The 14,842-nt window shown below is 61.7% G+C and overlaps 2 protein-coding genes across 2 annotated transcripts; one reads left to right on the top strand and one right to left on the bottom strand.

Annotated features, from left to right (window-relative positions):
- Positions 1 to 661: 661 nt before the first annotated feature.
- On the bottom strand, positions 662 to 5,292 carry BTBD17 (BTB domain containing 17). The gene is made up of 3 exons (XM_054593279.1): positions 5,188 to 5,292; positions 3,456 to 3,732; positions 662 to 2,008 (listed from the first exon to the last, which is right to left on the bottom strand). The coding sequence occupies exons 1-3, from the start codon at positions 5,270 to 5,272 to the stop codon at positions 934 to 936; spliced, it is 1,437 nt and encodes a 478-aa protein (XP_054449254.1). The 5' UTR covers positions 5,273 to 5,292; the 3' UTR covers positions 662 to 933.
- Positions 5,293 to 5,895: 603 nt separating this feature from the next.
- Positions 5,896 to 12,466, top strand: GPR142 (G protein-coupled receptor 142). Its single transcript, XM_054593094.1, has 5 exons — positions 5,896 to 5,953; positions 9,315 to 9,426; positions 9,665 to 9,786; positions 10,800 to 10,958; positions 11,595 to 12,466. The coding sequence occupies exons 1-5, from the start codon at positions 5,896 to 5,898 to the stop codon at positions 12,464 to 12,466; spliced, it is 1,323 nt and encodes a 440-aa protein (XP_054449069.1).
- The last annotated feature ends 2,376 nt before the right edge of the window (positions 12,467 to 14,842 follow it).

The following is a 14,842-nucleotide window of genomic DNA, read 5'->3' as shown; positions in this document are numbered from 1 at the left end:
TGTTGGTGGGCCAGGGCTCCCGGGCCCCCGCCTGGGCCTTGGGCATCCTGGACGGTGGGGGAGGGGCCCGTGGGTATTCCTCATACTTCGGGGTGCGGCGGGGTGGGGGGAGGGAATCTGGTTTCCTCACTTGAGCAGTGGTTTCCTTTTTAACAGTAAAATCTCATTTGGGTCTTGACAGTCGTGCTGGAAACAAGCCCTTGTCTGGACCGGGGTGGCCATGACTGATGAAGATTAAGCCCAACTCCCCTGCCCCTCCCTCCCCTGCCACTCTAGCTGGCAGCGGAGCACCAACCTACAAACACCTGGGGGATGGGGGTGTTTCCCCGAACCCCCAGCTGCGCCCCCCATGAAAGGCGGGGCTCGCAAGGCCCGCTCACATCCCAGCGCTGCTGTCCAGGCTCCCTCGCAAGTGAGGTGGTTCCCTGGGCGAGTCCAGGCCCAGACGCTGCCCAGCTAATCCCCTCGGCTTCAAAGTGAGAAAACCCCTGGGTCCGGGGCTGCCCAGGCTTCCCAGCCCGGCCCACAGCCCTGATCACTCAGATGCCCTGTTCCATGTCGGGGCTGGTGGGGGGCGGGGGTGGGGGCTGGGGGAAAGCTGAGGAAACACAGGGACCCCCTAGATCTGTGGCTGATTTTTGCCGAGGCCTGGGTGGTTCAATCACCCCCTTGCTTCTCTGAGCATCGGTTTATTCAACCAAAAGCATGGTCTTCAAGTCAGCTGTGAATCAGCTTCTGTATCCAGGCACCTGGTCTATCACCCCTCACCTGGCCTCCATCTGAGGTCACCAGCACCTGGCTACTCGGGGAGCAAGGGTAGGCACCGGCGCCTGCCTTGCCCTTCCCAGTCCCTCCAGGCCATCTATGCCCAGCCTTCATTTCCCGATCCCGAATCGCCCAGGGCGCCAAGCTCCCCGTCCCCACCCTGCTTGGCTACTTGGGGGTCCGGATGAGGGTGTGGTAGACAGGTTTGACGATGAGGTGGAGGTGCAGGGCGTTCTCCACCAGGTACTCGGAGTTGCGCCGCTGCAGGTCGGCGTGCGCCAGGAAGTCGCCCGCCTCCTCGCTGCTCTGGTGGAAGCTGTAGGCGTGGCGGACCAGCAGGCGGCCGTGCTGGCGCGCCCCGACCAGCACTGTCTTCTGGAAGCTCACGCCCGCCGCGTCGCCACCGCTGCTGGCTGGCGTGACCACGAGCCGCGGCCGGCCATCCTCGGGGCGCGCGGCGGGCAAGGCGGTGCCCGGGGCGTCAGCGTAGACGGGCCGCAGGCTGACGGGCAGCCAGCGCGGCGAGAAGAGCACGTTCCACGTGACGCGGCGGCCCGAGTCGTGGCCGCTCGGGCCCAGCTGCGTCTGGAAGCTGGTGCTGCGGTCGTCGCGGGCTGGGTTGTTGATAACCCAGGGGGCGCCCCAGGCGGGCGCGAGGTAGTTTCGGGGCAGGAAGGCGCTGCCGTTGATGTCGAAGAATTTGGCGTAGTGCAGCGGCGAGGCAGCGTGGAACTGGTAGGCCTGAAGCAGCAGGTCAGCCACCGCCTGGCCATGGCGCGCCAGGGCGGCCGAGCGCGCCTGCAGCTGGAACAGCTGCGCCGGCGGGATCATGGGGTAGCGGATGGCGCGCAGCGCCCGCTCGGCCACGGCGGGTGGAGGCCGCGCGCGGCCCAGCCAGGCCTCTAGCGCGTGGAAAAGCTCCAGCTCGTCCTGCAGCACCAGGTCTGAGCGCAGCAGGAGCTGCGCCAGCAGCTCGGGGCTCACGGAGCCCCACTCGGCGCTTCCCGCCACGGCCGACAGGTTCCAGGCCAGGAACTGGAGGCAGCTCTGGCGCAGGGCCTCGTCCCCGGTGCTCACCGCGTAGTGGTACCAGCCCACCGCTGGGCCCGCGCCGCCTGCCAGGTGCGCGCGCATGTAGTCAGCCACGCCCCGCTGCAGGGAGGCCACACCGTACTTGGTGGCCAGCTTATGCAGGGGGATGGCCTGGGCCAGCAGCACCGTCAGTTCCCCGCAGTAGAGGTACCTGCGGAAGAGGTGCAGATAGGGGGCGGGGTCGGAGCGCAGCCGCCTCCGCCCCCAGCCTGCGGCTGTGCCTTCTGTGTCCAGAGGGGACCTGGCCTGAGGTGGTGATCCCTGCGATCAGGGGTGCAAACAGAATGGCGGGCCCTGCGGCTTCCTGTCTTTTCCTCTCTTGCTCATTCTACCTCCCAGCCTCCTCTTTCCAGTTCTCATAGGGACATAAAAAAAGCATGTATTTATGGAGCTTCTACTAGACGCTGAGCTCTACACTGGAACAAGACAGATGTGGCTCCTACAATTCTGTGTCCAGATCCAAGTGTTATCGCCTGCTTGCTGTGAGTGGACAAGTCATTCAGCTGCACTCACCACTCGGCCTCATGCTGAACCTCTAGGAAAGGGAGAATAACATCACCCCTCAGAGTTACTGTTACAGTTGGAGAGAGACTGGTACTTGCTACAAAGCAGGTGGTCACACAGGTTAATTCCCATTTCCCCTCCCCCTTTTCTCGCAGCCTCAATTTCTCATCGTGTCTCTCGCCCCTCGTTATCTGCTATCACTCTTGCTCACTCATTTGTTCTCCATCTGCTGCGTCCCCCTGTCCACGCTCCTGCCAGTCCCCACTGGCACACACTGGATGGGCGTGTGGCAGCAACTGTCAGCCACCAGCCCCGACACCCGGGTCTCCCCTCTCCCGGAAATCCTGCTCAGCAAGTTTGCCTCTGGGAATAAAGGATGTCTCCCTGGGCTTCCTCAGAGTGAGTGTGGCCGTGTGACTAAATTGCAGCCAGTAAGAGGTCAGCCCAAGTGCAGCATGGGATCGAGGGGGAGGATGGTTAAGGAGAACCACCTGGGGTGAGGGGAAGACCCTTTTTGCTCTTCTGTGTCATCCGTCTTCCTGTTGTCCTAGAACTTGGATGTGATGGCTGGAATCCTGGCAACCACTTTGTCTCAGCCATTAAAACAGTTGCTTTCTCGCACTGTGGTGTGACTGGCAGCCCTGGTGCTGTGCGCACTGGCAGGAGGCAGGAAGGGGCCGAGCTGGCTAACGTTCGCAGCCCCCGAGCCCTGTGGTTCCAGACCGGGCTGGAAAACAAGCCACATGGAGGCTTTAAAGATTAAAAAATGGCTGCGGAACCCCGACCGGAAGCCAACGATCCGGGGTATAGCGCCAGAGTCTGTGGCTCCGGTAAAGCCTCTCCTGGCCAGGCTTGGAGACAGCTCTGAGGGCATTTGGTAACTGACGTCAAACGACCGAGCTCACACGCTGGGCAGGGAGTCACGCTGCATTTGCAGGAAAGAGGGCAGAAGAGAAGGGATGGGGAGGTAGTGGCATCCTCATCCTAATGACATCGGGAGATGGACATAGTGACCTCTCCGTGACCCTGTGAGTGGAGGACCCTGGAGCCTGGGAAAGGAAGAAGTGCCCCCGCCCGCCCCTGCCCCTCCCCACCTGAGGAACTTGTCAAACACGGCAGCGCAGTCCCTGGGCTCCTGCAGCACCACCTCGCTCTGGTTGCTCAGCAGGTCCCGGAACAGCTCGCTGTGCAGCCCCAGCAGCAGGCGGTGGGCATGGAAGACTCGGACCTCGTCGGTGCCCGCAGCCTGCACCCGCAGAACCACGTCGCTGGCGTTGCCCTGCCGCATCAGCTCCTGCAGGCGCAGGAGCAGCATCTGGGCGTGGTTGATGGAGGCGCCCGCAGCCTCGCCACCCACGTCCGCTCTCTGGGCTGCAGCGGGAAGGAGCACAGCACAGTCGGAGGAGGCCCCGGGCCGGGAGCCGTGATCCAGGGGCACAGAGAGTCCACCTGGAGGGGCACGTGCCTGGATATGGGCAGAGGGTGGGCAGGCCTGGGAGGCCGTGCACACCTGCTTGTGCCCTTGAAGTGCGTGGATCCCTGCGTGTGCACACGGCACTTCCTGGTGGGGAAGTCGTGAACCTGACCCTGAGCAGACCCTGCAAGGATGCTCTGGGAAGGGAGGGGGATTCCTGGCAGGGGAGGAGAGAGGTGCATGAACCAGGGTGGGGCAAAACGCCCAGAACGGGTCCCCAGAATGCCGACCCCCAGGCAAGCCCCGCACTCCTGAAGAACTGCCCGCCTAACGCCCAGGACGAGCTGTGTGCTAGCCGCTCCCCCGGGAGCTTGGACTATGGCCGAGACCAAAACGAGCCAGGTCCTTATGCTCATGAAAGTTCACAGCAAGTACCCAGATAAGCACTCTCGCTTCAGGGTGTGATACACAAGGGAGGTGATGATGGTAGTGGGACTGGGGCTCCTTCAGGCCCAGGAGCCACGGGTGGGCTGGCTGAGGGAGAAAGAAGGACCCGGAGGAGGAGCGTCAGGCTGAGAGCCAGCCCCGTGGCGAAGGATGGGCTTGGGGTGCTGGGAGCCAAGAGAAGGTTAGGGGGCCAGAGGCAGGGAGGGGGGGGGAGGGGCGCGAGACAGGCTCCAGGCATGGAGGGGTCCGTTTCCAGGCCCAGCCGCCCTCTGGGGTACCCCTCTGTGAGAGGGACCAGAGGAAGTACAGAGAGGAGCCGCTGCTGGACTGGGACTCTCGCGGTACTTGCGCATTGAGGTGGCATCGCCCTTGGAGGCTGGGCCCTTCTGTCGTGTTTCCAGGGGCGCCATGAGGGTCAGATGGGGACATGCACTCAGTTATAGAAAACTCAGTGACAGAAAATGGTGCCAGCAGCTTTCCCAAGCTGAGAGGGGTGTGCGGAAGAAAAGGGGGGCGTCTGACTGCAGTCGGTGGGCACCCGCCCCCTCCCCCCCAGACCCCCAGCCCACGTGAGCTATTGGAGAAAAGGCTCACCCAAGAGCCGAGCATCTGTGGGTAAGAAAGAGAGACAGCAGGAGAAAGGGGGGCGGGGAGCTGGGTTAACTCCCCAACCCCGCCTCCCCAAGCTGTCATTTTGAAGGACCTGAATGCTGATGGCACCCAATCGGCCTCTGCCTGGGCCCGCTGCCCAGGACAATGGACAGCAGAAGGGTCTCCTTGTCATTAGGACCCCGGCCCATGGTCACCCCTCCACCCCTGAGGCAGGCTGCCCTCCTCCCAGGCTGCGTGGACTCGGGCTCCTCCTGGCTGGCTGGACACTGTCCCTCCAGCCAGTGTGCAGCTGGGACAAAAAGGGCCTGCCCTTCCTCCCTGCCCCACCCCCACCCCACCCACTGCCCACTCACCTGCGCGCGTAGCCAGGCCCACCAAGGTGAGCACGGCCCAGAAGCCACCCCAGGACCCGGGCTTGGTGCGGCCCAGCCTCAGCATCTTTGTGCCCCTCCCTGGAGCCACTGGAGGGACAGCGAAGCCCAGGCCACTCCTCTCACATCCCTCCTCCTTATATAGGACTGAGCACAAGGGGATGGCACCCCCTTCCTGGCCGGCCGCCCCCCCCCCCCCCCCCCAGCCTCTGCCTTGGATTGGTAGAAACTGGCCCCAGCTGTTGCCCAGGCAACCTCTTAAGCCCCAGAGTGGCAGCCCCAGGGGCTATTGTGCTGCTGAGGGCCTGAGCAGGACAGATCCGGCACCCTCCCCCACACCTCCTGCCCCCACGCAGAGCTAGCCCTCCTCTCCCGGGAAGTTTTAGGCTCCGTGAAGGGCAGGCAAGAGGCTCCAGGCTGACTGACAGCGCCGGCCCAGAGGGTCCCCAGCCCCCTCCCCCAAGCTCCAGGCCGGGCCTCGGCGCTGGCTCAGTGCGCGCTTGGCAGCCTCTTGGCTGGAGAACCGTGGCGAGCAGGCTGCAGAGAAGGGCCTGGGAGAGGAGAGGGACAAGGCGGCTCGGGGCCCCCACCCCCTCCCATTTTGGGCTGGGCCAGCTCTCCAGTGAGGACAGGGGTGTCGGTCAGGGCCCCATGGGTAGCTGGTGTCATGTTCATGATTTTTGTGGGAGAATGTTCCTGGCATGCTCTGGGGAGCATGATGTGACCGTCGACCCCATCAAGGGTCAAGGTGAGCCAAGGTGGCAGGGCTGGGCATAAGGCAGGTGCACCCTACCCTCTGTGTCAGCGCAAGGGGACACCCCCGCCCAGAGCAAGGCTGGCCACCTTGGCGGCAGCCCAGCCAGCCTGGGCCTGGGCATGGGGACTGGAGGTGTTGGGATGCACCCCTGTCCGCCCTGTCACCCCTTCCTTGGATTCACCTTCCCAAGTGGCCTCAGGTGTCTGGGGTCACCTGCTTGTCCCGCTTCTCTTACCGGCTGCTGTCCAACTGCCAGCTATAATGTTTCCCTTCTCAGAGTTCCAAGGAGACCCCCAGTGGACGCGGCGCCCCGCCCCAACCACAGGAGACACCCAGGCGGGGAGCTAGGGCAGTCTCTGCCGGTCAGTGCGGATGAGTGATCTTGTCAGCACGGAGGAGCAGAGACAGGAGAGAGGGCCTGGAGGCTGGGGGAGTGAGGGTGGGTGGGTGGGCAGGCCCTGAGGAGACCTCGCGATTTTAGGGGGTGAGCGGGGCTTGCCTCAGTCCTGGCGGGAGACACTCCTCCAATGAACTGAAGACCGGGGCTCCCCGGAGGCCCAGCACAGAGTGTCCCCTGAGGCCAGGTTCTTGACGGAGGCCGGCCTGAGCCCGCCCTCCCTCGCTCTCTGGATCCCAGGGAACCGCTCGATGCATTGATTTCTGCCCCTGGTGGGTGCAGGGGGACCAGCAGCTCCGCCCCCTCTCTGGTGCCACAGACAGAGCAGAAGCTGGGTCTGCCCCATCCGGGTTGGCAGAGATGGAGCAGACCACCCCAGTGGAAACCCCTTCCGGCTGCCCTGACCTTCACACTGGTTCCCCTCGTCCAGAGCCACCATCCCTTGTCCGCTGGCTGCCCACCTGCCCTCCCCATGGGCTGCGCCATCGCCCCAGCCCAGCCCAGCCCTGCCCGGCCGGACCAAGCCTCCGTGTGACGGGGATCCGGGCCTCTGAGGGCGTGAGATTTCCACACGCAGTACTTTTCAGTGGGAATGTTTCTGATGAGAAAGAAGTGGCGATAAGAGAACCCACTACTCAGAAAGTGGTATTTTAGTAAGCACACTTCTTAACTCCAGCAGTCTTTCTAGAAGTGTAGCCCACCTGCACTGGGAGGTAGACCCAAGCTAAGGTCCACCTCCCAGGCCTAGACAGGTGGCATTGCAAGTGTGCAAGGGCTGGAGGAGCCCCTCTGACCCTCGTCCCTGCGAGGCCCCACTTCCTGCTATTTCTCACTTCCGTTATCCCCGAACTTCGTCTACTGATTTCGAAACTGGCTTTCCAGAATAGGTGTTCCCTGTTCTCATTTTCATAATCTGAAGGTTGCTGGAGCGTGTGCATACATGTGGGCAAGTACATGTGTGTGCAGGCATGCACGTGTATGCGTGTGTCATTTGCAAGTGTCTTGGAGTAGAAGAGAGGAAAGAAGACCTTTGCCCTGCACGGTCCTGGAGACAGAGGATTTGAAATACCCTGTTTTATTTTGCCCTGAGACTCTGGAAGCTCTGTAATTCCTTGAGAGCAAGTCTAATGAGCTCACAGGCTAAACCAGTTCCCAGAGGGCTCTGCCACTTCCTGCCCAGGACACGAGTGTTTATAACCTAAGTGACTTGGTCTCACGGCCAGGAACAGGCAGAGCCAGGACTCAGATGTCGCTTTTCAACTCAACTTTTCTTCCCACAGCCCCACGCTGTCGCTTCTGGGCAGCTCGCGCAGTGACCCTAACAGACCCCGCTGGGCAAGTGCTCTCTCTAGCGCTATAAAAGCAACGGAAAATCCTTGCAAGCTTGGGGCAGGGAGGTGAGTTTCTGAACCTCTGGAGCGGGGGCTCAGACGCTGGGCTACAATGACGCCTGCCCGCCTCAGCCCTGCCCGGACGGCAGCCTCTCTTACGCTGTAATGTCCCCCCTCCTGAGCTAGCGTTTCCTGGGGCGCTGAGCTTCGGGAGCAGGGAGTCACGAGTTCAGGGTCCAGGCCCCATGAGCTCGGGGGTGGGGGGCACACTAATAACGTGCAAGAAAGCATCTTTCCTTGAAGTCACTCACGCAGTATGGAAAGCTTCCCCGGAGGCCAGGCTGTTGGTCCACGGGGTACACTCGCTCTTCAGCCTCGGCACCCCCGTCAGCGGTCCCCCCGACTGGAGCGGCCTTCCGCGGCCGCGTGCTGTCCATCTGACCCGGGTCCCCCTCCTGGGCTCACAGTGGCCTCGCCTCCCCCTCCTCCAAGCTCCCAGAGTAGGTGTGGGAGGCAGGAACAAGGGAACAGCTCAGGCAGAGGGGCAACCCAAATTCAATTCCATCGGCCGCTCTGCGGCCTTCACCTTGTTGCTGAGCTCTGAGGCTTGGGCCCCTCTTGCGTGAGGTGGAGATAACCAGAGTTAGCATGGAGCTGCCACAAGGGCAGCAAGTGCAGGGACAAAGTGGGTGCTCAGGAAATGCTGGCGGAGCCCCTCGCCCATGGGCGCTGGCCTTTCTAACTTGACTGTGAGCAGCTCCTTGCTCACGCGGTGCCTCGTGGTGCAGGGAGGTGGCGGCCTGGGGATTATCTGTGCTTGCTGGGGACTCGCTGCACTCCAGGGCTGGCATCCTGGACACTCTCCCTTGGGGCCTGGGTGGGTAGTTTCTACTCTGGTCCCACTGTGCCACCCAGGGGACCTGGCCAAAGGCAGGAGATTCTCAGTCCTGCAGGGTCAGGATATGGCCACCAGGGGGCAGCAAGACTTCTGTGGTTGTGGCCAGGGCTGCCCTGGAGGTGGATGGCGGTGGGAGTCCCAGTCGAGGTAGCTCCAACCCCAGATGTGGGCTCTAACTTAGGGAAGCTGGAAGCCAGGCTGCCACATTCCCAGAGGGCGAAGGTGGGAGGCGAGTCCAGGCTGGGCCTCAGCTCCCCTCCAAGTCCGCCTGTGCGTTGCTCGGAGCCCCCACTGTGGGCTGCGCTCACGACTTTCCCCCGAAGTGGCGGGAGCCAGCCAGGCGCAGATTCCAGCTCCCCCACGGTGCTCACCCACCGTCTGGTGTTTATTTGCCAGTGGCTGATGTTCTCTGACGAATGGTCCATTTCAGCAGGGCCAGGAAAACAGCAGCGTGCGGGGGGCCACCAGACCTTGGTTTCCCAGCACGGCTGGCAGCCTGCTCAGACTTCTCTTAATGGTACAGCTACCGCTGTGCATGGCTTCCTGACACCCTTCCAAACCAGCCGCCCCTCAGGAGCCTCCTCCTGATCGCACCCCCCTGCACCGCCTGCAGCAGAACCAACTCCCCCAAACGTGGCCATGAGACTTCTCTCCGGAGCTGGGTGCTGTCTGCGGCGACCTCGCCTCTCTCTCCTCAGCACTGGTTTCCCCCACCTCTCTCTGCAGACCGAACCGCCACCCCTGATGCTGGTAGTTGGCTTCCCAAACCCTTCTGCCTTTCCCCGAAGGCCTCCCCAGGGCGAGCCGGCCTGGTGGAGCGCAGGCCAGTTCCCAGAGTGTAAGCACACAGAGGGAGCATGAGGTCTCCCATCCAGACCCTGCCCCCCAGCCTGTGCACCACCCCCCGCCCCGCCGGCCTGCGCCCCGGGATCCTGGTGCACCAGGCCCCCCTCACTGTGCAGCCGTCTTCCCCTGAGGCTCAGCCCCGCCCTTTCCTTCCTCCTCCACCCTCCGCCCTCCTCCCCACCATCCCACCTCTCTGCACTGACGGCTCAGTGGGGCTGGAAAAACCTCAGAGCAAACAACTGCCTGGAGAGCTGGCGATGCGGGGAGGGACCTGCAGGGACACCCAGGAAAAGCCCCACGGTGACCCTGGATTCAGGACCCAGGAGCATGAGGCTTGAGGGACAAGAGACAGGTAAAGTATATAGAACGGGGAGGGAGGGGAGACTCAGGTGGAAGGACACGTGTGGAATCCGGAGACCAGGACTGGGGAGCTAGACGCTGATGATGAGTGGGCGGTGGGATGGGGGAGCCAGGTTGAGCAGGGGGCTGGGGAGGGGGCTTCAGCAGGAAACCAACTAGAAGGTAAAACCTACAGACCTAAAGTGTGGGCTGAGGGGCACAGGGAGGTCACCTTACTCCCCTGGACTGAGGTTTCCCACCTGAAAACCAGGGCCGTTCCAGCTCCAGCAGAGTTAACCTATGAGGAGGGGTTTTCTTTAGCATAGAAAAGAGGGGAAACTAATAACATCTCTTGTTGAAGAGGGGTGGCTGTCTCAGAGAGCCGGGCAGCTGCTGGGGGTCCCCGTGGGTCAGGACCACCTGGATCCTCATGAAACACACAGCCCCAGCCAGCGTGGCTTATTTGGTCAGAGCATTATCCCTGGTTTAAACCCATGATTCCCCATCTGGGCACGTACAGGAAGCGACCAATCGATGGTTTCTCTCTCACATCGATGTTTCTCTCACTTCCTGCAATAAAGAAATGTCCTTGGGTGAGGATAAAAAAATAATAATATGTAAGTAAATAATGAAAACGACAGCTGCTCAAGCCCCCCAGCAGACCCTCCGGCGTAGACTGCCTGGAACGAGGTTTGGGACGCTGCTTTCACAGGCAGCCACTCCCGCGCCCCCTGTGCGTGAGGTCTGCGGCAGGACCCAGCTTTCCAGGCTGAAGACGCACCAGGAGCGACATGGTGGAGAGGCCACCGAGGGCTTCTTCTCATCCTTGGGGAAGCCAGGCCACTGGGGGGGGGAGTGAGGACTTGGCAATGGGGACAGTCATTTGGCTGGACCTGATCAGAGGGCCTGCCCAAAGCAGGGCGAATAAAGACCTCAGGGTCCGGGGCAGGGTCGGGGTGGGGCGGCTGCCAGGCCAGACTGGAAAGAGACCAAATGCTCTAACCCACACCCTTCCGCCCTTCCTAGCCGGGCAGCTGCAAGTGACCATGCTGTCCACACCCAATGGCAGCGGGCCCAGCCAGGAGTTTGGAGGCCATTGGCCAGAGACCCCAGAGAGGTCCCCATGTGTGGCCGGTGTCATCCCTGTGATCTACTACAGCATCCTGCTGGGCCTGGGGCTGCCTGGTGAGTGGGGAGCTGGGGCCTGGGGTCTTGGGCTGGCTGGAGATTGGGGTCCCCCTGAGACTCAGGGTCACAGACCCCATAGGCCCCCCGGGCTCCTGTTGCCTTTATGGGGATGATCTGGGTCCCTGGGGAACACGGCATAGTGGGGAATATAAGTGGAGGACAAGAATTGGGGTCCTGAAGCTACACCCAAGACTTCAGCAGAGCAGTGGGCCCTCTTCTGGGGTGACCAAGCTCGCACAGGACAGCCCTCGCTCGGGCGAAAGCTCCCCGTCCCGTCCACTGCCTTCAAACAGCAGAGCTGGGGTGGCGGGTGGGGTGCAGGTGCGGGGAAGGGCAGGTGGGCTAGGCCTCGGGGAATCACCCCTCCCCACCTGTCGCCAGGGAAGCCTGCATGTCGGGCAAAGGCCCAGCCCAGCGTGAAGTCAGTGGCCGGTGGGACAGAGTTTGGATGGACAGAGCAGGGCCGACCCAGTTAGCCTTCTGACAAAGTGAGTTTTAAGAAGAGTCTGGAAAGAGGAAAAGGATCCAGAACAAGCAGGCAGGGAGGCACGGTGGTAACACCTTGGGAAGCTAAGTCTGAGCCACCCTCCTAACCCTCCCATCTCTCCCCTCGGTGACCTGGGCCACCCTCAGTCAACCTCCTGACCACGGTGGCCCTGACCCGCCTTGCCACCAGGACCAGGAAGCCCTCTTACTACTACCTCCTGGCGCTCACGGCCTCGGACATCGTCACCCAGGTGGTCATCGTGTTCGTGGGCTTCCTCCTGCAGGGAGCTGTGCTGGCCCGCGAGGTGCCCCAGGCAGTGGTGCACACGGCCAACATCCTGGAGTTTGCCTCCAACCACGCCTCCGTCTGGATCGCCGTTCTGCTCACGGTTGACCGGTACAGCGCCCTGTGCCGCCCCCTGCACCACCGCGCGGCATCGTCCCCAGGCCGGACCCGCCGGGACATCACCATTGTCCTTGGAGCTGCCCTGCTGACTGGCATCCCCTTCTACTGGTGGCTGGACGTGTGGAGGGACGCAGACCCTCCCAGCACGCTGGACGAGGTCCTCAAGTGGGCTCACTGCCTCACCGTCTATTTCATCCCCTGTGGCATCTTCCTGGTCACCAACGTGGCCATCGTCTGCCGGCTACGGAGGAGGGGCCAGGGTGGGCTGCAGCCGCGGGTGGGCAAGAGCACGGCCATCCTCCTGGGCCTCACCACGCTCTTCACCTTCCTTTGGGCGCCCCGGATCTTCGTCATGCTCTACCACCTGTATGTGGCCCCCGTCCACCGGGACTGGAGGGTCCACCTGGCCTTGGACGTGGCCAACATGGCGGCCATGCTCAACACAGTAGTCAACTTTGGGCTCTACTGCTTTGTCAGCAAGACCTTCCGGGCCACCGTCCGAGGGGTCATCCACGACGCCCACCTGCCCTGCACGGTGGGGTCACAGCCAGAGGGCACAGGGGTGGAGCCTGTGCTGAAGCCTCCAGGGCTCCCCAAAGGGGCAGAAGTGTAGAGGAGAGGCCCAGCCAGCGAGCTTGCAGTGCCTCAAGGCCAGATGTACTGGGCCTTTGTGGTGGTGCCCACAAAACTTAATCAACACCCTACTTTGCAATCTGAGGGCGGAGGGAGAGGCTCCTTCCTTTGGGGGGGCCCCCAAATAGAGGGGAGGACATTTTATTGAACTCTTGCGCTAGCTTCACCAGCGAGTCCCGTTTCCTGGGACAAAGCTAACCATGTCAGCTGCTATGGGCATTCCTTTGTGAGGGACATGTCACCTGGCACATCTGAAGGCCAAAGTAATGCTTGGCTGAACGTGTGAATGCGCGAATGGAAGAAAAGACGGATGGATGATGGATGGATGGACAGATGAATATGACTTGTTTCCAGCCCACCCCTTTCCTGGGGCCCACCTCTCATTCCCTAAATTGGTCACTTCTCTGGCTTCCAGTGACAATGCCAGTATGAAAAGGAAGGTGTCCCCAGGATTCCTGGGCTGGGGAAACCAACTGCGCTGGGCCAGGCGCCGCAAGGGGGCTGCTCGGGAAAGGGGGTTAGTCCTGAAGCAGAGCCCCAGCTCTAAGGAGACTCGACTCCTTGGGCTTCCTTCATTCTGGTTTGATTCCACTGAACTCCCTGCCCGGAGCCAGAACCCATTCGGAGGCCTGCAGGTTTCCTGGGGCTTCAGTTTTCATTGTTGCCATGACCACGCCCAGAAGGAAGTGCCCTCTCAGCGCAGGGGCCAGGGAAGGGGGAGCGGGGAGGGAGGACGTGCCCCCCACCCCCACCGAGCCCACTTCACTCAGGGAAAGGCCTCTTCACCACCGGGAGGAAGGAGATGGCTCCGCTGACCTGAGCCTGACCCCAAGGGGCTCCGCGGGGCCCCTCCAGCCTCTCCAGGGCCCCTGGCTCCTGGAGTAGCAGCTGGGAGAGACCAGCAGATGGACCGCCCACCTGCTCCAGGCGCTGGGTAAACACATTAGCAGCGGCAGCTGAGCTGACCTTTCCCCTGAGCGGGAGCTGCGGGCTGGGCCCCCACCCGTACCCAGCCCTGTAATGGGGTTACGTAAGTGCAAGAGCCAGATGTATGCTGGGCATACAGTCAGTGTACAATAAATGCTCGGCTTTTCCCCGCTTTGCATCTCTTTCTACCCAGAGTAGGGCCATCCGGGAAAAGACAGCCGCTTCCAGAAGGAGGAAAAGACAGGTCCTCCCAATCCCTTAGCTACAATTCTCAACTCCAAAAAAGCTTGAAAAACCTCCTGAGTTTGCCACTAACGTTCAGTGGCGAAGCCGGACCCGAACCAATGGGAGGTGGCACACACTATGTCTCTGCGCGGACTGGCTGCCTGGGCTCTCCTGCCGACAGCGACAGCACAGTTACAGGCTGCAGCCCCACGCCCACTAAGATCGAGACCTAACACCTAGACTAGGCCACCTGTGACTTTATTCTGAAAAATTCTGAATTCTGAGACACATCGCGTCCCAGGAGCTCAGGGGAAGCGCTGAGGACTTGTAAGTCCTGCCCTTTCTGCCACCACATGGTCTCAGCAGACTCTGAGTGGATTGGGGGCATGGGGGTCCCCCCGCTGGTAGAGCTGATGCACCTTTCAACTGAAGACTGAAGCTGGTAGGGCTTCAGTCCTCGCTTAAGGAGGAGGAGGTGCAAGTGCAGGACCCCCCGGAGGGAGACGGGGACCCTCGAGGGTGAGAGGATGTCTGCCCCCCAGCCTCGCCCGAGGGTCCAAGTCCGCACGCTGCTGAAGGAGGCTCCTGGAGGAAAGGGGCTTTGGGGATGCAGGGCCAAATAGAACACAGCTGGAGAGGGACCGTCTTCCCGCTCTGTATAAAATTGACAGGACCCTAAAGAGAGATCCCCCAAACCAAGGAATACCCTTGTCTTGGAAGGCAGCTGCTGGCGGGGGGGGGGGGGGTGGGTAGCAATAGCAGGAAGCCCCTTTCAACTGGCTGGTGAGCTGCTCTCCAGGACACAGATTCACTCACTCGTCCCCGACACCGGGGAAGCCAGGAGCCCCCCAAAACAGGTGGGGAGGCTCTGCAGACCAAGGAAACCGATGCCCAGGGAGGCGAGGTGACGGGCACATCGCCCTGAGCTGGTCAAGAGAAGCGTAGGTTCAAACCCGAGTCTGCAAGCTCGGGGTTCGTCCACATCCACCACCTCAGGTGCGGAAGACGGAGAGGAAGGGCACCTTCAGGGACGCTTGGCATCACTCACAACCTTTAGTCTTGGGCTTACCAGATTTGGGAACTGATAACTTATTTTCCTATTAAGTTGCGTTAGGTAACAGTTTTCTTTTTAACATTTTGGTAACCTTTACTGAAATGAAGAGACCATGGCTTTGATAAGCACGTCATTGAAATGTAAATGAAA

This window comes from Pteronotus mesoamericanus, unplaced genomic scaffold, assembly GCF_021234165.1.
Source record: "Pteronotus mesoamericanus isolate MK-2021 breed Mesoamerican mustached bat unplaced genomic scaffold, CSHL_Meso_final scaffold_408, whole genome shotgun sequence".
NCBI lineage: Eukaryota > Metazoa > Chordata > Mammalia > Chiroptera > Mormoopidae > Pteronotus > Pteronotus mesoamericanus.
The sequence above is the reverse complement of the archived record's forward strand: the minus strand, read 5'-3'. Positions and strand labels throughout refer to the sequence as shown.

What these genes read in the sequence shown, in the direction of transcription:
- GPR142 (XM_054593094.1), top strand. Translation starts at nt 5,896, where the DNA reads ATGTTCCTGGCATGCTCTGGGGAGCATGATGTGACCGTCGACCCCATC. An exon ending in CGACCCCATCAAGGGTCAAG is followed by an intron (nt 5,954 to 9,314) that starts GTGAGCCAAGGT and finishes CTCTCTCTGCAG; the next exon opens with ACCGAACCGCCACCCCTGAT. An exon ending in CGCAGGCCAGTTCCCAGAGT is followed by an intron (nt 9,427 to 9,664) that starts GTAAGCACACAG and finishes GAAAAACCTCAG; the next exon opens with AGCAAACAACTGCCTGGAGA.
- BTBD17 (XM_054593279.1), bottom strand. Translation starts at nt 5,272, where the DNA reads ATGCTGAGGCTGGGCCGCACCAAGCCCGGGTCCTGGGGTGGCTTCTGG. An exon ending in GGGCCTGGCTACGCGCGCAG is followed by an intron (nt 3,733 to 5,187) that starts GTGAGTGGGCAG and finishes TTCCCGCTGCAG; the next exon opens with CCCAGAGAGCGGACGTGGGT. An exon ending in GTGTTTGACAAGTTCCTCAG is followed by an intron (nt 2,009 to 3,455) that starts GTGGGGAGGGGC and finishes CCTCTTCCGCAG; the next exon opens with GTACCTCTACTGCGGGGAAC.